General features: G+C 35.3%; 1 protein-coding gene across 1 annotated transcript; it reads right to left on the reverse strand.

The window, feature by feature from the left end:
- Window positions 1-468: 468 nt before the first annotated feature.
- LOC123531470 (3-ketoacyl-CoA thiolase B, peroxisomal-like) lies at window positions 469-26,916 on the reverse strand. Its single transcript, XM_053518681.1, has 10 exons — window positions 26,574-26,916; window positions 24,106-24,254; window positions 20,875-20,997; window positions 16,997-17,098; window positions 15,928-16,008; window positions 13,988-14,084; window positions 13,491-13,584; window positions 11,844-12,023; window positions 10,474-10,675; window positions 469-3,888 (listed from the first exon to the last, which is right to left on the reverse strand). Exons 1-10 carry the CDS (start codon window positions 26,748-26,750, stop codon window positions 3,816-3,818), a joined length of 1,278 nt encoding a protein of 425 aa, XP_053374656.1. The 5' UTR covers window positions 26,751-26,916; the 3' UTR covers window positions 469-3,815.
- Window positions 26,917-27,619: the final 703 nt, after the last annotated feature.

The following is a 27,619-nucleotide window of genomic DNA, read 5'->3' on the forward strand; positions in this document are numbered from 1 at the left end:
ACTTCGATAATGAACTTGTCTTGTCTATCTTTCAATTTGGACTGTACCTTTAAGTATTAAAAGGGATGCTTACCAAAAGGATACTGACTGAATGGCAAACAGTGCAGATCGTGATCAGACTGCATGGATGTGCAGGCTGATCATGATCTACACTGGTTACAAAGGCAGAATCAGTCATGTTCAGCATGACATATATCAGGTGATATTGCAAAAACACATTAGGAGTAACTCTGGTCATTATTTTATGCATTTGCGTAAAACCACTGACCTTCTAAAAGCCAGTTTGAAAGTTGGTGTAGTTTTCATGCCCTCTGTCTGATCCCTTACAACTGACCTGCTATGTCATTCTTTCAAGACATTGCATTTAATTCGGAAGAGATACTTTAAAAATAAATACTAGTAGATTTTATGAAGTTCCCACAAAACCATGTAGAGAAATGACATAATTCAAACACTGAGCACACACCATATGTATAGTATATAATAAAATGTGTATAGATCTATATACAGAAATAAGCCTTTGTTTTTGAGTGGAAAAAAATATTTCTCTCCTATAGTTATTCTGCAGAACTTGTTTATACTTTTCTATACAAAACTTGTTATCTATAATTGGTGGATATATCTAGTTAGCAAAGCCTTTCAACATTAAATAATTCACAGTTTATTAAGTGTATAAAGGTAAACAACTTTATCACTACATGGGCGCATCAGAGTAAATTACCGGGCAAGGTCAAACCTTGTAATAATATCTGTAAGACTGGTGCTCAAATCTACTGTAAAAGCACATATTTTCGCTCGGTCAAAATTTCGCGAATTTGAAATTTTGAGTATGTTCACAAGGTTTAATATTCGCGAAGTTGTTAAAATGGTATCCTACTTTAATCTGAATTATACTAATGGTAAATATTTACACGAGGATTAATTTTCACAAGATTTTGGGCCTCACGAAAATTAAACCCTCATGAAAATTTCTGTTTTTACAGTATTCACATCATTGTATTTTTAATGGAATTTTATAAAGCAGAAATTATAAAGAACTGACATAGAATGAAATACAATCCAACCTGTCTGAAGCAGCCAGCTCATGAAGTGACATAATCTTACTGTTTAAGGCAGATGGTTGCTTAAGACAGGTGATTACAGCAATGCTTAAGACAAGTTGAAAGTAGAGCAATATGTCAATTTGAGAAGTCAGCGGATTGGCTGCTTCAGGCAAGTGACTGCCAGATACAGGTGTCCAGTAAGGCGGGTTTAAGTGTACATGATTAGTACTGAGTACCTCCTGTTATCTAAAACTATTCCACTGAAACGTTCTTTTGCATCATGAAATTATATCTAATTAATTACTTGACAGAACTAACTTGCATTTTACAAGCATTGACTTTTTATGGTAACAAGAGATCACAGAGTGATCTTGGCGCCCACCAATGTGTCATTTTTGTGTGTTCCAAATTTCAAGACTTACTGACTAGCTCAAGGTCAAATTTCATTTCCGTACACAACACTGTGCATGTGGTCTAAATTCGAAAGCTGTAACTTGAGAAATGTGAAAGACGGTCACTAGATCAATTTCAAGGACAAAGTTCTTTGTACACAAAACTATGCATGTGCATCAATTTTGAAGACTGTAGTTTGAGAAATTTGAAAGTAGGTCACTAGGTCAATCTTAAGGTCAAAGTTTATTTCGGTACACAAAACTATGCAAGTGGTCCAAATTTGAAGGCTGTAGCTTGAGAAATGAGAAAGTAGGTCACTAGGTCAAAATCAAGGTCAAATTTCACTTCACAACACAAATCTATGCATGTGGTCCAAATTTGAAGCCTGTTCCTTCAAAAATGTGAACGTAGGTCACTAGGTCAATATCAAGGTCAAAGTTTGTTTCGGTACACAATCCTATTCATGTGGTCTAAATTTGAAGCCTATAGCTACAGAAATCTGAAAGTAGGTCACTAGGTCAATCTTAAGGTCAAAGTTCATTTCGGTACACAAAACTATGCAAGTGGTCCAAATTTGAAGGCTGTAGCTTGAGAAATGTGAAAGTAGGTCACTAGGTCAAAATCAAGGTCAAATTTTATTTCGGAATACAAAACTATGCATGTGGTCCAAATTTGAAGCCTGTACCTTCAAAAATGTGAAAGTAGGTCACTAGGTCAATGTAAAGGTCAAAGTTTGTTTCGGTACACAAAACCATGCATGTGGTCCAAATTTGAAGGCTGTAGCTTGAGAAATGTGAAAGTAGGTCACTAGGTCAAAATCAAGGTCAAATTTTATTTCGGAATACAGAACTATGCATGTGGTCCAAATTTGAAGCCTGTACCTTCAAAAATGTGAAAGTAGGTCACTAGGTCGATGTAAAGGTCAAAGTTTGTTTCGGTACAATTACCATGCAGGCAGTCCAAATTTGAAGGCTGTAGCTTGAGAAATGTGAAAGTAGGTCACTGGGTCAAAATCAAGGTCAAATTTCATTTCGAAACACGAAATTATGCATGTGGTCCAAATTTGAAGCATGTACCTTCAAAAATGTGAAAGTAGGTCACTAGGTCAATGTCAAGGTCAAAGTTTATTTCAATGCACAAAACTATGCATGTGATCCAAATTTGAAGGTTGTAGCTACAGAAATGTGAAAGTAGGTCACTAGGTCAAAATCAAGGTCAACTCATGTCAAGGTTCATCTTGCCACTCAAAACCATACATGTGGTCCAAATCTGAATGTTGTAGGTTATTGACAAGAAGTTTTTATAAGCTTTTCCCTATATAAGTCTATATGAACCATGTGACCCCCAGGGCGGGGCCATATTTGACCCTAGGGGGATAATTTTAACAAACTTGGTAGAGAACCACTAGACGATGCTACATTACAAATATCAAAGCCCTAGGCTTTGTGGTTTGGACAAGAAGATTTTCAAAGTTTTTCCCTATATAAGTCTATGTAAACCATGTGACCCCGCGGCGGGGCCATATTTGACCCTAGGGGGATAATTTGAACAATCTTAGTTGAAGACCACAAGATGATGTCACATACAAAATATCAAAGCCCTAGGCCCTGTGGTTTTGGACAAGAGGTTTTTCAAAGTTTTTCCTTATATAAGTCTATATAAACCATGTGACCCCCGGGGCGGGGCCATATTACACCCCAGGGAAATAATTTGAATCATATTGGTAGAAGACCACTAGATGATACTTCATACCAAATATCAAAGCCCTAGGCTCTGTGGTTTGGGGCAAGAAGATTTTCAAAGTTTTTCCCTATATAAATCTATGTAAATTATAGAAATAAACAAAGGGCCATAACTTACTAAATATTTGTTGAACCAAATCTGATTTTCAGGGGGACACAACTAGGGTACCAATACATCATTCTGACAAAGTTTGGTCAAAATCCCCCTGGTAGTTTCTGAGGAGATGCGATAACGAGAAATTGTTAACGGAAGGACGGACGGAATGACGGACGGACGGACGGACGGACGGACAGAAGGACGACGGACCACGGACGCAGAGTAATTTGAATAGCCCACCATCTGATGATGGTGGGCTAAAAATAACTTCTGTTTATACATCAATTACATAAAGATGAACGAAATGTTGTATATCTTAATATATTGTGAAATCATAAATATTTGTTCAGGACCAATTTTTGTTGATTTTACAGCTGAATCAACAAACCACATTATTGTCTTTAATTTAAATTTCTGATGGACACATTAGTCTGACACTTAACACTAGTCCTCAAAAAAGTCCATCTATTGAAATAAAAACTGTTTCATGATCACTTGAAAGCTGCTGTGTGTGGTTACTCGTTGTTATATGCGAATATTTCAAGGCTGGTATTCAAATATAGCTGCTGCTCCCATACCAGTTCCCATACACATAGACACCACTCCTAGCGACCTGAAATATATACCAATACATAATGATTGTTCTTTTAATTAGATACACATAGATACCACTCCTAGTGACCTGAAATATATACCAACACATAATGGTTGTTCTTTTAATTAGATACACATAGATACACCCCTAGCGACCTGAAATATATACCAATACATAATGGTTGTTCTTTTAATTAGATACACATAGATACCACCCCTAGCGACCTGAAATATATACCAATATATAATGGTTGTTCTTTAAATTAGATATACCTAGATACCACTCCCAGTGACCTGAAATATATACCAATACATAATGGTTGTTCTTTTAGTTAGATACACATAGATACCACCCCTAGTGACCTGAAATATATACCAATACATAATGGTTGTTCTTTTAGTTAGATACACATAGATACCACCCCTAGTGACCTGAAATATATACCAATACATAATGGTTGTTCTTTTAATTAGATACATATAGATACCACCCCTAGCGACCTGAAATATATACCAATATATAATGGTTGTTCTTTAAATTAGATATACCTAGATACCACTCCCAGTGACCTGAAATATATACCAATACATAATGGTTGTTCTTTTAATTAGATACACATAGATACCACTCCTAGTGACCTGAAATATATACCAATACATAATGGTTGTTCTTTTAATTAGATACACATAGATACCACCCCTGGCGACCTGAAATATATACCAATACATAATGGTTGTTCTTTTAGTTAGATACACATAGATACCACTCCTAGTGACATGAAATATATACCAATACATAATGGTTGTTCTTTTAGTTAGATACACATAGATACCACCCCTAGTGACCTGAAATATATACCAATACATAATGGTTGTTCTTTTAATTAGATATACATAGATACCACCCCTAGCGACCTGAAATATATACCAATATATAATGGTTGTTCTTTTAATTAGATACACATAGATACCACTCCGAGTGACCTGAAATATATACCACTATATTATTGTTGTTCTTTTAATTACATATACATAGATACCACTCCTAGCGACCTGAAATATATACCATTGTGTAACTGTTGTTCTTTTAATTAGGTACACATAGATACCACTACTAGTGACATGAAATATATACCACTACATAACTGTTGTTCTTTTAATTAGATATATATAGATACCACTCCCAGCGAACTGAAATATATACCAATACATAATGGTTGTTTTTTTAATTAGATATACAGAGATACCACTTCCAAAGACCTGAAATATATACCACTACAAAATGGTTGTTGTTTTTTTTTTAATTTTCTAAAATCACTAAGTACTGTCTGACCACTCAAATCAGTAACAGTTTTATTTTTTTTGTGTGACTTGTAGCTACATTTTGCAAGATACAGATTTATGTTATATATCATTCTAAATGGTGGTAGCAGAAGCTTTTCAAATTTTTAATATATCTTCAATAATGAAAATTCTATGTCCAAAAATGTATTTTATCCTCTGTAAATTTCTAGCTTATGAACAATTTTGATATTTTGTTCCAGAATTCTAGAAATGTTTTACAGAGAATGGCTGCTTTTATGCTGACTTAGATATCCTGACAGGTGTATAACCTTCCAGCAGCAGATGACTTGTAATAGTTTTTGGGCGTTAAATGGCTGAAATTTACCAAAGAAATCATTTATGGTGATAAATACAAAACTAATCGAAGACATTTTGAACTTTAATTGTTCCCATTACCACTATTTATGTTCTGTAAGTTTGTCCTTGTGAGACCAAGCATTTTTATTTATTGAGCAATAATTGAAACTAGAACTGCCACAGGAGTGACTTATACCCCCACAATACGGTCTTGTCACAGAAGAATGGCAACCATAAGAAATTTTAAAAATACTTTTAATACTTAAAAAAAAAATTTAATTCGTCTTTGGAGTACTTCATCCTGGGCTTCCGCAGTACATTAAGTAATGCTATTATAATTATGTGCCCAGGATGAGGGATGAGGTAAATATAAAAATCTCTAATATTAGAGATACACTAAAAGTGAATACAAAAATATGTCTTACCGACACAGAAATATGTATTTACTTTTTACATAGGACTAATAATAAACAAGAGGACCATGATGGTCCTGAATCGCTCACCTGTCCCCACATTACCCAGTTTTGAACTGAGTATGACGTCATTTTTTTCTATTATTTGACATAGTGACCTAGTTTTTGAGCTCATGTGACCCAGTTTTGAACTTGACCTAGATATCATCAAGATAAATATTCTGACCAATTTTCATGAAAATCCATTGAAAAATATGGCCTCTAGAGAGGTCACGAGGTTTTTCTGTTTTTATAACTACTGACCTAGATTTTGACTGCATGTGACTCAGTTTTAAACTTTACCTAGATATCATCAAGGTGAGCATTCAGACCAATTTTCATGAAGATCCATTGAAATATATGGCCTCTAGAGAGCTCACAATGTTTTTCTATTTTTAGACCTACTGACCTAGTTTTTGACCACAGTTGACCCAGTTCCGAACTTGACCTAGATATCATCAAGATGAACATTCAGACCAACTTTCATATAGATCCCATGAAAAAAATGGCCTCTAGAGAGGTCACAAGGTTTTTCTATTATTTGACCTACTGACCTAGTTACTGACGGCACGTGACCCAGTTTCGAACTTTACCTAGATATCATCAAGGTGAACATTCTGACCGACTTCCATAAGATCCATTCAAAAGTATGGCCTCTACAGAGGTCACAAGGTTTTTCTATTTTTAGACCTACTGACCTAGTTTTTGACCACAGTTGACCCAGTTTCGAAACTGACCTAGATATCATCAAGATTAACATTCAAACCAATTTTCATACAGATCCCATGAAAAATATGGCCTCTAGAGAGGTCACAAGGTTTTTTTATTATTTGACCTACTGACCTAGTTTTTGATGGCACGTGACCCAGTTTCAAACTTGACCTAGATATCATCAAGATGAACATTCTGACTAACTTTCATGAAGATCCATTGAAAAGTATGGCCTCTAGAGAGGTCACAAGGTTTTTCTATTTTTAGACCTACTGACCTAATTTTTGACTGCATGTGACCCAGTTTCAAACTTGACCTAGATATCATCAAGATGAACATTCTGACTAACTTTCATGAAGATCCATTGAAAAGTATGGCCTCTAGAGAGGTCACAAGGTTTTTCTATTTTTAGACCTACTGACCTAGTTTTGGACCGCATGTTACCAAGTTTCGAACTTGACCTAGATATCATCAAGATGAACATTCTGACCAACTTTCATAAAGATCCCATGAAAAATTTGATCTCTAGAGTGGTCACAAGCAAAAGTTTACGAATGCACGGACGGACGAACTGATGGACGACGGACGCTGCGCGATCACAAAAGCTCATCTTGTCACTTTGTGACATGTGAGCTAAAAAAGTTAGAAAATACCTAAAATATTGAAAATCTAAAAATAGAACTTCTTTAAATAGACTAATTCTTGGAATTTAAGGGGAAGTAACTCAGTACAAAAAATAAAAAAAAAAGGTTACTTCCCTTTGGCTCTAAGCCAATTGAATTGATATATAGTGAAAATGCATCAAAATCAACCTTAAATTCTAAGTAAAAGGGGCATAATTCATGAACAAGAGGGCCATGAAGGCCTTGTATAGCTCACCTGACCTACTGACCTAAAGATCATCAAGATTAACATTCTGACCAAGTTTTAATAAGATATGGTCATAAATGTGGCCTCTAAAGTGTAAACTAGCTTTTCCTTTGATATGACCTGGTGACCTAGTTTTTGACCCCACATGAGCCAGATTCAAACTGGACCTTGAGATCATCAAGATTACCATTCTGACCAAGTTTCATGAAGATACAGTCATAAATGTGGCCTCTACAGTGTTAACAAGCTTTTCCTTTGATTTGACCTGGTGACCTAGTTTTTGATCCTACATAACCCAGATTCAAAATGAACCTTGAGATCATCAAGATTACCATTCTGACCAAGTTTCATGAAGATACATCATAAACATGGCCTCTACAGTGTAAACTAGCTTTTCCTTTGATCTGACCCGGTGACCCAGTTTTTGACCCTACATGACCCAGGTTTGAACTTGACCTAATGATAATCAGGATTAACATTCTGACTAAGTTTCATGAAGATACATTCATAAGTGTGGCCTCTAGAGTGTTAACAAGCTTTTCCTTTTGATTTGACCTAGTGACCTAGTTTTTGACCCCACCTAACTCAGATTTGAACTTGACCTAAAGAGCCTCAAGATTAATATTCTAACCAACTTTCATTAAGATATGGTCATAAATGAGGCCTCTACAGTGTAAACTAGCTTTTCCTTTGATTTGACCTGGTGACTTAGTTTTTGATCCAACATGACCCAGATTTAAACTGGACCTTGAGATCATCAAGATTAACATTCTGACCAAGTTTCATGAAGATACAGTCATAAATGTGGCCTCTACAGTATTAACAAGCTTTTCCTTTAATTTGACCTGGTGACCTAGTTTTTTATCCAAGATGACCCAATATCAAACTCGTCCAAGACTTTATTGAGGGTAACATTCTGACCAAGTTTTATTAAGATTGGGCCCAAATTGTGACCTCTTGAGTGTTAACAAGCTTTTCCTTTGATCTGACCTGGTGACCTAGTTTTTGACCCCAGATAACCCAATATCAAACTCTTCCAAGATTTTATTGAGAGTCACATTCTGACCAAGTTTCATTAAGACTGGGCCAAAAATGTGACCTCTAGAGTGTTAACAAGTTTTTCCTTTGATTTGACCTGGGGACCTAGTTTTTGATCCCATATGACCCAATATCGAACTCTTCCAAGATTTTATTGAGGGTAATATTCTGACCAAGTTTCATTAAGATTGGGCCAAAATTGCGACCTTTGGAGTGTTAACAAGCTTTTCCTTTGATCTGACCAGGTGACCTAGTTTTTGACCCCAGATGACCCAATATCGAACTCATCCAAGATTTTATTGAGGGTAACATTCTGACCAAGTTTCATTAAGATTGGCTCAAAATTGTGACCTCTAGAGTGTTAACAGTCAAATTGTTGACGATGACGACGGACGACTGACGACGGATGACGGACACAGGGCGATCACAAAAGCTCACCTTTGAGCAGTTCGTGCTCAGGTGAGTTAAAAATTGGTGTCAGAGTTATGCACCTTGTGTCACATGATGTGGGTGATGAGGTGGAACGTCTATTTTAAGTTTGAATCAAATTCATTTAGTAATAACTGAGATATAGTGAAAATACATCAAAACAAGAGCTGTCTGTAAGACAGCGCGCTCGACTTTTCTCAGTGCTTGACTCTGAATTAGAACTTTGCCAGTAAAAAAAATACAAGTTAAAAAAGGACATAACTCTGTCAAAATTCAAATCAGAGTTATGGGAACTGTGTCTCCTGGTGTAGACTTTGACAGTAAATAACTATTTTGAGTTTCAAGTCAAAAGCTTTAATAGCAACAGAGATATTTGACTTTATCAAAAAATTTAACAAAAAATTGTAAGTTAAAAAGGGACATAATTCTGTCAAAATTCACATCAGAGTTATGGGGATTATTTCTCCTGGTGTAGACTTTGATGGTAAACAAGTATTTTAAGTTTCAAGTCAAAAGCTTTGATAGTAACAGAGATATTTGACCTTATCAAAAACTTTAACCCAAAATTCTAAGTGAAAAGGGGGCATAATTCATTCAAAATTCATATCAGAGTTGTGGGGATTGTTTCTCCTGGTGTGGACTTTGATAGTAAATAACTATTTTGAGTTTCAAGTCAAAAGCTTTGATAGTACAAGAGATATTTGACTTTATCAAAAACTTTAACCAACGGCGACGGCCGACGCAGGGGTGAGTACAATAGCTCTACTTTTCTTTCAAAAAGTCGAGCTAATTAACCTTAAATTCTAAGTAAAAGGGGACATTATTCATAAAAATTGGTGTCCAGAGTTATGCATCTTGTGTCACATGATGTAGGTGATGAGGTTGAACAACTATTTTAAGTTTGAATCAAATCCATTTAGTAATAACTGAGATATAGTGAAAATACATCAAAATTAACCTTAAATTCTAATTAAAAGGGAGCATAATTCATTAAAATTGGTGTCAGAGTTATGCACCTTGTGTCACATGATGCAGGTGATAAGCTGGAACATCTATTTTAAGTTTGAATCAAATCCATTTAGTAGTAACGGAGATAATAGATTTCGGGCCAGGACAGGACAAAACTGACTCCTTTATAGCCCCCACAAAACATGTTTGGTGGAGGTATAACAAAATGATCTGCATAGCGCCAGAAAGACCAAAAAGGTAGACCATTAACATATATTCGCTCTATTCTTCTATGAAGGCAAGGCATAACAAAAAAATATCTCTCTCTCTAAACTTAAAATGAAAATATCTTATTAAAGACTGGAAATATATCTGCCTGGCTTAAATTTTTTTGTCTTCTTTTTCTTCAAAAAATGAAGCCTATAAATTTGATCATATTCCATATTGTTAGCTCTAGCTGCCATCAATCAAAACACTGTCATTTGTAAAATGGTCTGAAGGCGTAGATATATTACCTTTTTCCTCGTCTCTTTTGTTCATGTACCAGGGTAGCGATCATTCTGGCCCCTGTAGCACCAAGTGGATGTCCGAAGGCAATGGCTCCTCCTTTAGGGTTCACTTTTTCATGTGGTATTCCAAGTTTATCAACACAGTATACAGCCTGGCTGGCAAATGCTTCATTTATTTCATAAATGTCTATATCATCAATTGTAAGTCCTGTTAAAGTGACAAATATAAAACTTTATCGTATACTTTTGTGATAATATAATAAACTATAATAAATATAGTAATTTCTTTTCAAGAAATGAGTTTACATATCTCAAACAATGACTTTATAGTACAGTCAAACTTCGTTAACTCGAACTTGGATAATTCATACACCACCCTTCTCTCGAACGCGTCCTCAGGTCCCTGTATAATGAACAACCGATCACTCAAACAAATTTTGCTGGTCTCGTCGAGTCTGAGTTAACGAAGTTTGACTGTATTATAAGATCACTGTTTGGAGTTACGATTTAAATCATTACATCACAAGGGCTGCTTACGATGTTTTCAAGAAAAAATTATGGAGAGTGACATATTGTTTCGATTTCAAAACAACATCAATGATACCTATATATTTACATCCTTGGTGGCATTCAATAGAAATTGCTTATTTTGTATCATATTCATTTTCAGGGCACCACTATGACATAGATCTGACACTATGATGCAATTTACTGTGAAGTATAAACAATGATTTTATCACGTTATAATGTCACACTTTTGGTCTTCTTGGTTTAAACATATCATTATATTACAATAAAATATTACTGCTATACCTTTTATGTACCTAGGTGAAAAGATAACAGTATATTTCCGACCTTATAATATATATATAGTAAGCACATACATTTTTAAGTTCCATTTGGATTTGAAAGATAAAAAAAGACAAACCTACAAGAATTCATAAAACAAGAAAAAAGCCATAACATTTTGTACAATATACTAAAATGTTCTAACATCAAACTCTGAAACACTTGGAATTTTTGACTGTTGGTTGTAAAGAAATGAAGAGGGACTACTCCGATGCCCCTCAACCAATTAAGATACTGACAGAGTTATCTATGCTTGTATATAAAATAGCATATATAACAAAATAGACTAAATGTTGTTTGTTTGCTCTGAACTTTTTTTCATCAGAATTTTATTTATGCAATGACAGGTAGTTAACCTTCCCTGTAACCCAAATATTTTTCAAGAATTTTGCTAACATCATGAACTCATACCTACAAATGTATGAGTAATTTAAGCACATGTCACTGCTAATGATAAACACTAAACATAATTTTGCAGAGAAATTTTGCCTGCTTAATTTCCCTTGTCAAAAAACAGCCTCACTAACCAGCCATTTTCAGAGCCTCTGGTATAGCAGCTGCAGGTCCGATACCCATGACATCTGGAGGTACTCCTGTAACTGCGAAGGCCCGCAAGGTACCAAGAATTGGAAGTCCACGTCTTTCTGCTTCAGCGCGACTGGCAACCAGCACTGCTGCAGCACCGTCACTTGTCTGGCTTGAATTACCTGTCAAGCAGATAGGAGTCGATTATAATATATGGATTACAACTAAAAAGGGCGATAAACATTGTAATCTCTACCCTTACCAATTCTATGCTCACTCTATCATATATATGCACATGCAAACCAGAATTATGTCTCTGATTCAGATTCAGCTTTCCTTAAAATTTATTATCTATTGTTTGTTTTCAGTTCTGTGCCATTTTTCAACAGCATTTCAGTTATGTAACAGCAGACACTTAACCTAACCAGTGTTCCTGGATCCTGCACCAGTACCAGCGTGTTCTCCACAAGTAACTGCCAACTTTTCCGCATGAATTACAGACGGAGGACAATGATTTCAGCTTTTATTAGTTGTCAAACAGAACATATAACCTGATCTGGTAATCAAACTCACAATCATGCGATCTGTAAATATGCACTCTGCCAGCTGAGCTAGCTTTTGAGTGTGTAAATCACTTCTGTTGAACTTGAATACTATGTATTTTGGAATTTTGCTAATCTCATAACCAATGACTATGTCTTCCGCTTGAGTGTGGGTTTGTTGCATGTGACATAGCATCATTTCATTGGTTATTAGGAACTAATAAAGAAAAATTTACCAGTCACTGATATTATATATCGACATGTATTACTACATTTTTACAGCACCCCTTTTATGATAAACACATTCAAACGTGCTTTACATACAAAGTTAGCTATATAGGGTGCCAAATTCATCCTCTGCTAGTAAGAAACAGAGATCTAACCAGAGGGACAGAGCAAGAGAAAGTCTCCAGAAGAGGGAAGGATATATTTTTAGGCACAGGCATGACCTAGCTCTTTGTGGATAGACAGCTGGTTCTTTGATATGTCCAGTGTATGGCACTGATACATCCAATATCCTCTTTCATTTGAAGAACCAGTACTGGCTTCTTGAGTGGGAGACACTCAAGAGCATCTCTAAAATTTCCAGTGCTTGGACCTGGACTTAGATCTCAAGTTCTCTGAATTGACAGTATAGTGTGTTACAATAACACCACCTGTTTTAGGAAGCAATAACCTATGCCAGAAAAGATATTTGACTGTTTAAAGTATTTTCAATGATTATTGTCTTCTCTTCTGTTTTAACACTTAAAAATTACATCATAGTTTTCAATTTTAACATCCCAATTACTCTAGGGGTCAATTCAAATATTGTATCCAATTCATCTTCAATTTAACCTTTACCCTGCTAAATTACAAAAATGGACAGTTCCATCATTCAGTTTGGGCAGAACCACTTATTATTTGAAGGGGTGGTCACTAAACATTTACTGACTGAATAAGCAAATAGTGCAGACATGCAGGCAGATCTTGGTCAGCAATGGTCGCAAAGGCAGAATCACTTGCCGCCAGCAAGCTAAAGGTTTTAATCTGCTTCAACTAAATCTGAGTGTATAATTAAGCATCTTAACTACATTTTGTTTTATTTTTGTACAACTTTCACCATACCTGCAGTAGTTGAACCACCCTGTTTAAAAGCTGGCTTCAATTTTGAAAGAACTTCCATTGTAGTGTTGGGTCTGATTCCTTCATCCTGTGTTACCTGTTAGTGACAAACATCATACATTATTCATGGGGGTTTCTTTCTTGATTTTGCGGTTTCATCAATCCATAAAATTTATTACCAACAATCCTCCAATTCATATGTCCACAAAATACCCATTTTGCTGAAACATATGAAATTTAATACAAAATTGTCATTTTTGCTGAAACCATGAAATTTAATTCAAAATTGCCATTTTTGCTGAAACCATGAAATTTAGTGTTCACAAAACAGCCATTTTTGTTGAAACCGTATTATGCTCACCTAGTTAAAGAGTTTGCAGTAAGTTTCAATGCATTTAATTTCACACAATTAAGCATTATATGACCTCTTAATTTTACTTACATAATTTTCTAGAAAGAAAACTGTCAAAATGGTATTCCCAATATAAACTCCTACTTACTGTTATAGTCTTCTCATCACCATTCTTGTCTGTTACCTGAACCGTTACTGGAATGATTTCAGCTTTAAAATGACCTTCTTTTGTTGCCTTAGCAGCCCTGAAATATCATGTAAATGTATTTATTATACAATGGAAGGCTTATGTTGAGGTTATTGCGTAGATTTTTCACCTTTCTGAAAGTAATAGTGACTGAGGACATATCAATATTACATTTGGCCAGGAAACTAGTCTGAGACAAATATTACTTTTGACTGAGGACTTAGTCTAAGACATTGTGTGAGGTCAATATCACTTTTGACAGCAGGCATATTCTGACATCAAAATTAACTTTGACTTCTGACACAGCTTTTACATGTAAATTCTTGCATGCTAGACTGTGTATTTGACAGTGTTTTGGCCAGTGTTGTAAAAACTTGTCTTACAACCTGGGGTGTAAGATGACTCATGCGCTGAAATTCATGAATGAATGCATAAACTCATAAGCTACTATAATAAATCAAAGCCTTGAGATGTCTCGGGGTTGCTGTCAATGGAAAGGAAGGTCAAGTGCACCATTTCGAACTTTAACAGCTGTTAAATAAAATAGTATAGCCGAGTAAAAATCAGTCAAGGTGAACAAAGTATTTATCAAAATATTTTACAGGGTATACAAACATACTCACTACACTGCTTAGAAGTACAGTCAAAACTCGGTATCTCGAATTTCAAGAGACCATGCTTTTTATTTCGAGATAACCGAAATTCGAGTTATGAGGAGGGAAGTATATGGACGAAATGGGTACACATTATGAAAAGATTTAATAAAAAATAAAAAGTGTTTCCTTGATTCCGTGTATACGCTGTCGGCACTTTACGCATACATGATCCCGTTCAGTTTGTATTTATCAAAGGTTACAGTTTTTCGAAGAATAAATATGATACTAACCTCAAATGTGTTTGAGTCAGGTTTCCTTTTAGTACCACGTTTCTTTCCCGGATTGACAGCATTTTGATCTGACATTTTGAATGAATTATGCCTTCCCCCAAGAAGTTAATTTTAATACAGTCTCATCGCAATTACCTCTAATTAATCCATATTAAAGATCCCAACTGTTCAAACGAATTAATTCATTAGACTAAGTTTAAATTAAAAGCAATTTTCATATTTAAAGTCTAATAAGAAATAACTGCTAATTAAAGAAATCTAATGTTTACATCAAACAATTATCATTATGGCACGTGCAAACAAGTATAACATCATCTCACTTTAATAATCGCCGCACCTATGATATTGTTGGCATCACGGCTTTCTGGTAGGCAATAAACATGGACATGTGTTAAAAACCAAACACATTCACAATGACATGTGTGAAATTTTATCGCATATTATTCTCACTTCGACTTACCGAGTTTACAATGCACTTGAATTTTAATGACGGTACTGAAAATCCCTTTCGACACATCCGGAGTCTCTGTAAGTCAAATTTTGACGTAACCGAAGTTGAATTACATATATAAAGAAGGAAATTTGACGGAACTTGAAAATTTCTTTGACTTAAGCGGAATTTCGAGGTAAGTGAGTTTGAGATACCGAGTTTCGACTGTATATGGTCAGAAGTCTATAGAAATTATGTAGCACTTACAATCTTATATTTCTAAGGCAACGATTTGATGCAGGGAATGAATATATCAAAAATAATCATATATGTCGATGCTAGAACTCCCTTGAATAAAAACATACAAGACAAGGTATGATTAGGTTTCTTCCCACTAATCTACCTTGAGTGCAATGAAAACTTGAAGGCTCTTTCACTCTAAAATTTCCTTCCAGAAAAAAAGTACAAACTAGGACTAGCCACACAATACGCCACAGACATGCCCCCATCCCTTGCAAAGTACATACCTCAACTACTAAAATGAGAGGCTGACAATAACCGGTTAATTGTATATAACAAACTTACTTTTGATGTGAAGCCATGGAGAATTTATCCTGACGCTCTCGTGTAACACCATATCTTTCTGCAACATTCTCTGATGTAATTCTGCAAACAGAAATATTAATGTGTTGGTTATTAAACAATTTGCATTTAACAGCATTTCCAGACAAAAAAGAAATATATCTCTGCAGGACATTGGTGCCACCTTCTCCATTCCCCTATCCATGCAAAAAAAGCACTCTCACAGTGTACTAAAATCTGTATTGCAATTTTAAAAAAGTACCATGAATCTGGGAATTATGACCTCCTCTTTGTTTATGTACATCTACAAATCTGTGTAAATTTGAACCAATATGCCACCTAATAAGAAGTTGACAAACATGTCTCTGCTAAACACATTCTTTTGGCACAGGCCTGTATTAAAGGAACAGACCTTGCAACTGGTTAGGGATGGAACAGAGCAATGTTTATCATTAAGTGCCTCCCCTGATTTCTTGTCAACATAAAGAAAACAAAATATCCTTAAATATCTTTGGAAAGCACAGGAAAAAAATCCTAGGCCCAATTTACATAACGACAGCAAATGTTGATTGGGCTATTAATGTTTTCTACAGAAGCATGAAAAAGCATAACATAAAAGATAACAAAGAATAAAACTCCTCTTTTTATATACATGTACATATCTAAGTGAAATCAATCTGCCCAAAGCCATTATATAATAAAAATTAAACACAGTCAAATTGGTTGGAGCCACTATACATCAAATACTAGATTAACACTTACCCTGCTAAATTTCTATAATAAACTTGTCCATCTTTCAATTTGGACAGTACCATTAACTGTTTAAAGGGGTGCTTACCAATACTGCGAACAGTGCAGATCATGATCTGACTGCACGGTTGTGCAAGCTGATTATGATCTAAACTGGTCGCAAAGGCATCTAATCAAGCATGCCCAGCATGATAAGGGTTAAAATGTCAGTCACTCAGAGTTCTTGTTTTAATTTTAACACTAGTCATTTTGCATAAAATTATCAAACAATAAAAATGAAAAAAAAAACAAAAACATATGTATGCCATAAAAATTTTCTTACCCCATAGGAATAAGGCAATTTTTAGCATCTTCATAATCCATAACCTTTGAGTTGAGCTCCTCAAATCCTTTACCGATTTTATCTTTGGTCATCATCTCCACACTGTTATACACAAACATTACTTTGTTCTCATCTGAGCTCAAGCATCACAAATTATATTATTGATACAAACTGAAAATGACCTGGTTGTTCAGAGACTATTTAAAACAAGAGCTGTTTGTAAGAAAACGTGCTCCACTATTTGGCGATTTGACAGTAAAATGTATTTATGACCCTGCAAAACTTTATTTGTATGCTTGATAATATTAATGTGAACTTACAGTAAGATATAAGCAATAGTAACAACAAGAGCTCGTCGAACACGAAATGCCCCCCTTGATGCATTCAGTAATTGCACAAGGAACAGAAATTATATGCTCACTGTAAACAAAAGTTCTACCATTCTGGTTTAATCTGACCTTGACATTTAACCTATTAACCTAACAAGAGATTACATAGTGATCTTGGCGCCATCCACTGCGCCATTTTTGAATGTTCCAAATTTCAAGACTAGCTCAAGGTCAAAATCAAGGTCAAATTTCATTTCGGTACAAAACAATGTGTATGTGGTCCAAATTTGAAAGCTGTGGCTTGAGAAATGTGAAAGCAGGTCACTAGATCAATTTCAAGGTCAAAGTTCATTTCGGTAGACAGAACTATGCATGTGCTTCAAATTTGGAGGCTGTAGCTTGAGAAATGTGAAAGTAGGTAATAGGTAAAAATCAATGTCAAATTTTAATTCAGAACACAAAAATATGCATGCGGTCCAAATTTTAAGGCTGTAGCTACAGAAATGTGAAAGTAGGTCACTAGGTCAAGATCAAGGTCAACTCATGTCAAGGTTCATCATGCCACTCAAAACTATACATGTGGTCCAAATTTGAATGATGTAAGTTATGGACATGAAGATTCTAAGTTTTTCCCTATATAAGTCTATAATTATGAACCATATGACCCCTGGGGCGGGGCCATATTTGACCCTAGAGGGATAATTTGAATAAACTTGGCAGAGAACCACTAGATGATGCTACATTACAAAATATCAAAGCCATAGTCTTTGTGGTTTGGAGAAGAAGATTTTCAAAGTTTTTCTCTATACAAGTCTATGTAAACCATGTGACCCCCAGGGCAGAGCCATATTTGACCCTAGGGGAATAATTTGAACAATCTTAGTAGAGGAGCACTAGATGATGTCATATACAAAATATCAAAGCCCTAGGCCCTGTGGTTTTGGACAAGGTTTTTCAAAGTTTTTTCCTATATAAGTCTATATAAACTATGTGACCCCCGGGGTGGGGCCATATTTGACCCCAGGGAGATAATCTGAACAATCTTGGTAGAGGACCACTAGATTTTGCTACGTACCAAATATCAAAGCCCTAGGCCCTATGGTTTGGGACAAGAAAATCAGAAACCGTTAAACTGTTTCTGGCCAATGTGACCTTGACCTTTGACCTTTGACCTAATGACCTCAAAATCAATAGGGGTCATCTGCTGGTCATGGCCAACCTAACTATCAATTTTCCTGACACTAGGCCCAAGCGTTCTTGAGTTATTGCCCGGAAACCATTTTAGTGTTCCTGGTCATTGTGACCTTGACCCTTGACATACTGATCTCAAAATCAATAGGGGTCATCTGCTGGTCATGACCAACCTCCCTATCAATTTTCGTGACCCTAGGCCTAAGCGTTCTTTAGTTATCATCCGGAAACTGTTTTACTGTTCAGGGTCACTGTGACCTTGACCTTTAACATACTGACCTCAAAATCAATAGGGGTCATCTGCTAGTCATGATCAACCCCCCTATCAATGTTCGTGACCCTAAGCCTAAGCGTTCTTGAGTTATCATCCGGAAACCGTTTTACTGTTCAGGGTCACTGTGACCTTGACCTTTAACATACTGACCTCAAAATCAATAGGGGTCATCTGCTGGTCATGACCAACCTCCCTATCAACTTTCATGATCCTAGGCCTAAGCGTTCTTGAGTTATCATCCGGAAACTGTTTTACTATTCAGGGTCACTGTGACCTTGACCTTTGACATACAGACCTCAAAATCAATAGGGGTCATCTGCTGGTGATGACCAACCTCTCTATCAACTTTCATAATCCTAGGCCCAAGCAATCTTGAGTTATCATCCGGAAACGGATTGGTCTACATTCAGACCTACCGACAGACCGACAGACCGACCGACCTCCTACCAACCGACATCTGCAAAACAATATACCCCTCCTTCTTCGAAGGGGGGCATAAAGATAAGACAGAAAAACAAAGGTTGCCGAAAAACTTTAACCTTAAAAATAACCTAAGTATAACACCTTGGTGACCTTGCCCTTATGTATTGCCCAGCCCCTGCACATACTTTGTTTGCATGCTGGACAAGGTTTATGTGAAGTTTTAACATATTGTGAAATCTTCGTGGGCATGAAATTTTGTTGTCTCATGCCTATTTCATGGAGAAAAGAGTTCATGGATTTCCAATTCTAAAGATGCAGTAATTGGGTATCTTCTTGGTTTGTGAAAAATTAAATTTTGTGGAGTAAAGGTGGTCAACCACATTTGAGCAACATTTCTGACATTTTTCAGTTTTTACACATTCTGTTAGAGATTTATTTAAATTAAGGAACAAAAAGACCCATTACATAGAGTTGGATCCATATTGAAAATATATATTTTATTACTTTTTATGAAATTTTGTAGTTATTAAAAAGTATATTATTTCTTTTGATTTCAACATAATTTCTAGTTTTACATTTGATAAATACTGGGATATTTCAACTACCTGAAACAAAAGGGAAGTTTTAAAACAGTGTTTAACTTCGAAATTAATTTATTTTCAATCTTGAGCTTTGGAATTAGTTTATTTTCAATCTATATTGGTTGCGCAACCAAGACAGACAAAGGGAGGTAATAATAATTTTATAAACTTGCATTTCTAATGAATTTGGCAAAATATGTACATGTCAATACAAATCTTTGAAAACTTTAATAAAACAGTGTTATATTCATATCATTCCTGAGGCAAAATGCGTTTTTAAATTTATATTTATGCCAAAATAATGCTATCTTGGTTGGGCAACCAGGATAGGAAAATCAAAGATTAAAAATACTTCCAGTGATAATCTGACATGTAAAAATAAATCTGAACACAGATAAGTGTAAATAACCAATTGGTTAATTTTTGAACAATTCCATTACTTTACCGAAATCTAATTAATTAACCACCTTTAATGCAAGCATGAAAACAAAGAAAGTTAGTTCCAGGGTTTTCATTCATTATCAAAGTAGAAGGTGGAAGGGGGCAGTGGGAGGTCGAGAGTCCAAAAGTCCATCAATTTAGAACTCTACTTACTACAGGAAAAGTAGAAGGGGCTTCAAACCACTGTAGCAGGGGAAATCTGCCCCTTCCCCCCGCCCCCTCCCCCCTTCCCCACCCCCAGCCTGACCCTTAATGAAACTCCTGAATCCCCAATGAATATTAGCTGTTTCACATATTTCACAGTATTAGGTATAGTTATCAGAATTAAATATTTTGTATTAATATTCTTCCCTGAAGATTCAGTGAATTATCTTTACTTTCTTTATCAAAAAAGAAACAAGAATAATAACTTCCAAGCATTTTGAAAGTATTTTGGTAAAGTTTTGAGACATGTTAACTCACTATCAAGTCACATCCTTGGGAAAACTGGAACTACATGCATGTTATTTTAGGAAGTATAGTGCAATATTGTAAAACTAGAGAAGACATGATCTCATCTGTGAGCCGCTAACACAACCACTCACTTTGAAATAGCTACAAGGGATCAACAAGTGTTTGTTAATTAGATAATAACATTACCCTCCAGCCAGTCCTAAAGGATATGCTTTGTTCTTTATTCCACCGGCTATATTCATAAACGCCTGAAGACCTGACCCACACTGTCTGTTCACTGATGATGCAGGAACTGTGTAAGGTATACCACTGAAATATAAATACATCCTTTAAAATCAATTTAGTTTCCTTAATAATAAGATTTAACAGATACCTTTATGCATGTATCTTATTAGTTTAAACTTCATTGTGGTTCATTCTAACATTTTAAGGATTTTCTTTTGTATAAACAAAAAGAAGGATTTTACCGTGTATTGTCTTGTCAATTAAAACAGGTTTCGCAAAATGGCCTACTTCTGGCTATTTCGCCTAAAAAAGGATTCCAGATTAGTATCCCTTCCTGGAGTAATTCAAACATGTTAGAATTTAAATATATCTTAATTTTTCGTGCTTTGTTGGCAAATAAAATCGTTTTTTCTTTCGTTCGGATGCGTCATAATTAATCATTCAGGCTTTCAGCCTTCGCGATTAGATTACTACGCATCTGAACTCAAAACGTGTTCTTTTTGCCAACAAAGCACGCAAAACTAAAATCTATTTCCCAAGTATTATAATCAAAGTTATAAGAAGACTTTTTGAAAACAAAATGAAACAAAGCAAGAAAGTAGCAAAATAAGTTGAATGAATCTGTTCTTGAGAGGGAATGAAATGTGCAGCATCCCCTATTTTACATTATAACACAATCATTGTTATGCTTAAATTTACTTAAAAATATGCTCTGTTAGTAACATATGAAATTTTCAGACTTATAGGAGGCCTTCTTTCAAAAACGTTTTTCCTTAATCAATGTAATACTATCCAAAAATTGTAAACCTGGGATAAAACTTCATGTGTAAACATCATGAAAACTTTATCTGATAATATTTTTATAAAAACTGCATTACGTAGAAATCTTATACTATTTTTTCATACAGCCTTTGATATACACTTTTAAACAAAGGAATACAGAAGAAACAAACACTTAAAAAACAAATGCATATACTGTTTGATAATACTTCCACCACCACTTGGATATATATTTTCAACAAGTGGGACATAGTGACTATTCAACTTTGAAGATATCAAAAGCCAAAAGGGGTCAAAAAACCCTCATTTGAACAAGCTATGGACAAAGCTTAATGAATATCAGCAAAGCAGTTTAAAGGAAAAAACATTTTTAAAAATATATTTCTATTTTTAGCTCTAATAGCCCCTTATATTATACCAGATCCATTAATGAGAAAAAGGTCTTTAATGGTATTTCTCTAATGGCCCCCAAAAATGGGCTTTACATTGGCTATTTGTGCTCCCCCCACCCCCACCAACATCTTCATTTAAACAACATGAAGAGTGGACCTTATAATCATGCTACAGATGAATATTGAATTTAATGAAGATGCAACATGCTGTTCACAAAAAAAATTGTATAAATTTAAGGTTTTAATATTTTTAGCTGCCCCTCATCTGAACAAATTTGAGAGAGGACCTTATTAAATGACGCCACAGACAAAGTTTGATGAAGATCCATCATGACAAGACGTCAGTTAAAGCTATTTCTATTTTTAGTTCTAGCACTTGAATAAATTAAAGAGAGAACATCATAGTGATACTACAGAGATGTTTGATAAAGACCCATCATTGGACCATGTATACAGCACATCATAAAAATTACTAGTTTATAGTTTTTTTCTACATTTAGTTCTAACAGTCTCTAAAAGGCTCCAAATGCCCAATTTTAGGGAAAAAGGGAGAGTGTCTTAAACCTATGTTACAAACCAAGTCTGATAAAGATCCATCAAGCTGTTAATGAGAAGAAGTTGTTTAAAGGTTTTTCTGTTTACCTCTAGCAGTTCCAAAAAGGCCAAGTGCCCCCATTTAAAAAAAAAAGTTGGGAAAGGACTTTACCCTTACAATGATGCTAACGACCAAATGTGATGAAAAGCCATAAAGCAGTTCATGATAAGAAGTTGTTTAAGTGTTATTCTTCTTTTTAAGCTCTAAAGACACCTCAAAGGGACCAAGCACACGTGTTTGAATAGAGTTTGAAGAGGATCTTACAACAGTGCTGGGGACCAAGTCTAATGAAGGTCCATGAAGCAGTTCATAAAAATAGTTTAAAGCTTTTTGTATTTTTATCTCTAGCAGTCCCTAAAAGTGAACAAGTGCCGCCATCTGAATACATTTAAGAGATGACCTTGACAGAATACTACAGACCAAGTTTGGTGTAATACTGACCAGCAGTTTCAGAGGACAACCTGTTTAAGTGTAAAAGCTCATGATGGACAATGGAAAATTGATGCTTGACAATAAACACAACAAGACAAAGGATGCAGGACAAAAGAAGTCCAACCATCTACCTATACTAATAGACCTTAACCTGAACTGTTGGCTCAGGTAAGCTAACAAGGAAAGTGTAACATAGTTTCCTCCACCATAATATCATATTCCATAACTCTTGTTACTAAAACAAAATCTCTGGCTAAATGTCATGTTCTCTCATCATTTAAATAAGACATTTTTTCCCCTTCTGCAACTCAGATTACACATTTCCATGGTTACAAGTTATCACTTCAAACCTGTAGAACTGAGCAAATCTAACTGTAGTTGCACTTTTACCATCCCCGCAATTTCCAATGCCGATATCACCTACTTCACTTGGCCTGATTTTAACACTATTAAAAACTCCAGTGAAAAATGTGATAAGAGCTCATTTCCATGAGTGTCCTGGTGAAATGTAAAAATGAGCCGCATCATGAGAAAACCAACATAGTGCAACTGCGACCAGCATAGATCCAGACCAGCCTGCACATCTGTGCAGTCTGGTCAGGATCCATGCTGTTTGCTTTCAAAGCCTATTGCAATTAGAGAAACCATTAGCGAACAGCATGGATCCTGACCAGATTGCGCAGACACGCAGGCTGGTCTAGATCCATGCTGGTCACAAATGCACTACCGTATGTTGGTCTTCTCATGGTGCGGCTCAAATGTGCTAGAAATGTCTATGTATTACATGTGTATTTTAAAGCAGATCTGATTGCCTCCCCTTGTACATGACTTTCCCTAGACATCTACAAAGGAATCACACCTACACAGACAAGGCTCTGGAATAAAACTGACCCATAAATTTCGAGGATTCCACTTTTCCCAGATTCATGTTTGGAGGGGTTCCACTGTAAAGTTAAAAAAATCAAGCATAGTGACAAAATTATGCTGACAAACCTGTAAAACTGAGCAAATCTTGCTGTTACGGAGCTTTTTCCATCATTCACATTGCCTATGCAAATATCGCCAATTTCATCTGGTTTAATATCAACACTCTTGAGTACTCCTGTAAAAGCTGCTGACAGCAAATCATCTCCATGTGTGTCCTAAAAATAGTAGGTTATTTTGTTCAAATCAGATACTCAGAAATAAATTATTCTGCTTTTCTTAATAAAATCACAATCATGAGCAATTTCATCAAAAATATACATCTTATAGCCTCTAAACCTGTGTAAACACCTGAAAGTCTTTAGAAACATGTAATTCAGGCTGCAATGAATGAATACTAAATTTTAAACAATCCAAAAGGCATTATTAGACAATGGTATAATATATTTTATCACTTGAACTATTTTGGCTGCTATATATGCTACCAACAACTGAATATAAAAGCTGGGATGTTGACGAGGACAGTGGGAATTTTAAAGTAAGGTTTCTATCTACATTTAACATGTATGTAGGCCAAATTTCTCTAGCTACACTGTGATATCACTATGGTTGTGCCCACAATTCCCTTCTTCCCGCACTGCTGTTTTGCAGTGAATAATGTTCCCCTAATGTTCAAATAACCATTCAATTAGCCAGTGCGATTGAATAAGATTTTTTTTAACTACAAAACTCTTACTAGACTGGATTAATTGAAAAACAAATGAGCACATTTTTTTAAAAGGCACTGACATTCAGATCATATAACAACAAAAAGAAAAAGTTTAGATATAAATATCACAGAAAATTATTGTCATACTTCTTTAAGGCTTTGAAGCTTAGTTTCAGACAGATTACATGTTATGGAAACACATAAGAATTAAAAACACTCATATTAGCTTGAATCCCAATACACCAGTGTAATAGTGAGCTTGAAGCTAGCTTTAGGATAACATGTGTATATATTCTGTACACTGATGGATCTGAGAAATTGCAGATTGGAAACTGAACTGTTGTTTTTCCGCAGTGAAGAGAGAAAATTCAGGTGCTCAAAATTATTTATCTCTTCAAAAATCCAACAAGACAGGTTTCCAATTAGTTGAAAAATAAATTAAAATACACCCCTGAAAGACTCTGCAAGACTTAGTGTTCATGAAATTTTTGTGATTTATAGCATCTGATGAGACACTGCAAGTGTTCATGAAATTTTTGTGATTTATAGCAAATGATTGTCATGTTATGAATGTATCATGACATAAGCGCCACAGAGTACATGTATTTGTGGAGTATATTCACTCTAACTGTAATAAACAGGTTTGACTGACACCAACTTCATCTAATCATCATCATCATTTATAGTAATGGCAAATGTTCAATATTGATACATTATTTTTCAAAGTTAAACTCGGATGTAAATGGTTTACAAATACCAGGGTTCACCCGACTGTTTACATTTTCTTTTGAAACCTTAATAACCGAGGAACTCCAAATGTATACACTGTTTCATTATGATCAATTTATTGTAAAGTAACTCAGTTGATAAAAGATTATCAAATGTATCAAACCCTTATATGATTTATATTCAGTTTATAGAAATTTGTTTTAGCTCTATTGTGATGAAAGCTTAAAGCTTATTGTAACCACTCTTGAGTCCACTTCCTGGAAAATCCAGTACTGAAGTCATATGAGATGTCATGGTCGTGACCCCAGTGGGGCTCGAACCCACGACCCCTGGACTGAGCGGCCGACTACCTTATCCACTAGACCACCGCTCCCCTTTAAATTAATTCTGAATTATGTTTGAAATTTAGCAGAAAAAAATTAATTAGGCACAGTAATATGCACCTACTTATGTTATTATTTTACAAGATATAATGATAATCGGCACGGAACAAATTGTTTTACAATCAATTAACTGACACAAGTAAAAGGAATCATTTGTGAATTGAATCATCCCATGTACCTAGTAACATTCACCAAATGTTTGGAAAAAATAAACACCCTAATAATTATTAAAAAAACAGCTTGTCACAACGTAATTAAACCTTATTTGTTTCATCTTAAATCTATTTTCTGCCAGTTTGCATCATCATGACTTATTTCTATTTGGTGTACCTTTGTTATTTACGTTTCGAAAAGAAAATGTAAACAATCGGGTGAATGCTGGTATCTTTAAACCATTTCGATCCAAGTTTTAGGTGAATACTGATCGAGTCTGATTTGTTATTTCATTTTGAGCAAACTTTAAAATGTAAATGATCGGCACTTAATCTCTGGAAAACAGGGCTCTTACCCCTAGAAAACCCCTAACAGTTTTGTCTACCGGTACAGATCCATACCTCTAGAACCAGATTTATACATTTAGAATCAGATTCTAGAGGTACGAATCCATACCCCTAGCCAAAGAAGTATAAAATACAGCTCTTTGCCCTAGCCACTTCCAAATATATCTGCCTTATTTAGATATGTTATTCTACATTGATTGACAAATTGAAATATACCTTGAAAAATCCCCTCCTCGATTTACCAATAGGAGTTCTGAGTGCCGACACTACAACAACATCATCAGGTTTATTTGGAAACCTAGGCGGTTCTCTGGAGCTGCCTGTATCTTCTTGAACTATCCTATTTTTATCTGAAACTGAAAGGTGTTTAGCAAGAACGTTAATTCTCTCCATTTTTTGCGGATGACAGTAAATTATATGAACGCAGATGTAGTCAACCTATGTTGAAGTGCAAAGTTTATAAGTAAATGACATTCAATTCATTTCTTTATCTATATAGGACGTCAAAATGTCAAGAATTAGGTTGCAAAATATTTAGGACGTTTCACCGGATGTTTACATTCACGCAATAAATCTATGCTAAATAATCGTATACGGTACATTTCGGATAGTTGTACCGTATATTCGATTGATGTTAGTTTTTGATGGCCTTAGTTTGATTGCTAGATCTACATAAAGAAATATAGGTAAAAATTCTATTTAAAGTCGGTGGTAAATGATATTGTTGTTACTTTGCTTGATATTGAACATATTTTCATGTTCCAATCATTGTGTGCAGACGTCACTGTTGTTATTGCTAAATCCAAAGAAGTATAAAATTATAGACCTAGCGCTTTGCTAAATCCGAGGATCAGCCACAGGATGCTGCGAAGGGCTGTGAAGGCTATGTATATTGTCAACATTGAAATTAAAAGTGAAGCCCGAGCAAAAGAACGGTCCTTGTATTTTAAATTAAACAAACCTAGATCTATTTCCTTTAAAGTATGAAAATTTGTCAACGGTTGTTCACGATTATATTTCGGGTAACTGAGCCACCCTGGTAACTGATCGAGCCACTTACCGATTATACCCGAATTTTTTCCGATAACGGTTGTTTCCACTATGTGAGACACAAACTTTTGCAGGCGGGAAAATTCAAACTTTGAAAACGAGGATCGCAGTCTGGTAAGTACCACGTTAGCATTTGAAGACCTGTGGTTTTCGAAACAAACTGCTTAAAAATACGCGCCTTCTCTGTAAGTGCGATGTTTCGTGGCGTTGGT

This window comes from Mercenaria mercenaria, chromosome 11 (genome assembly GCF_021730395.1).
Source record: "Mercenaria mercenaria strain notata chromosome 11, MADL_Memer_1, whole genome shotgun sequence".
Taxonomy (NCBI): domain Eukaryota; kingdom Metazoa; phylum Mollusca; class Bivalvia; order Venerida; family Veneridae; genus Mercenaria; species Mercenaria mercenaria.

Excerpts from the sequence above, each read along its gene's own strand:
- LOC123531470 (XM_053518681.1), bottom strand. The coding sequence starts at position 26,750 with ATGGAGAGAATTAACGTTCTTGCTAAACACCTTTCAGTTTCAGATAAA. Across the intron at positions 20,998-24,105 it reads AGATTTGCTCAGTTTTACAG|TGGTATACCTTACACAGTTC; the intron begins GTTTGTCAGCAT and ends TTTATATTTCAG. Across the intron at positions 16,009-16,996 it reads AATTGCCTTATTCCTATGGG|AATTACATCAGAGAATGTTG; the intron begins GTAAGAAAATTT and ends TTCTGTTTGCAG.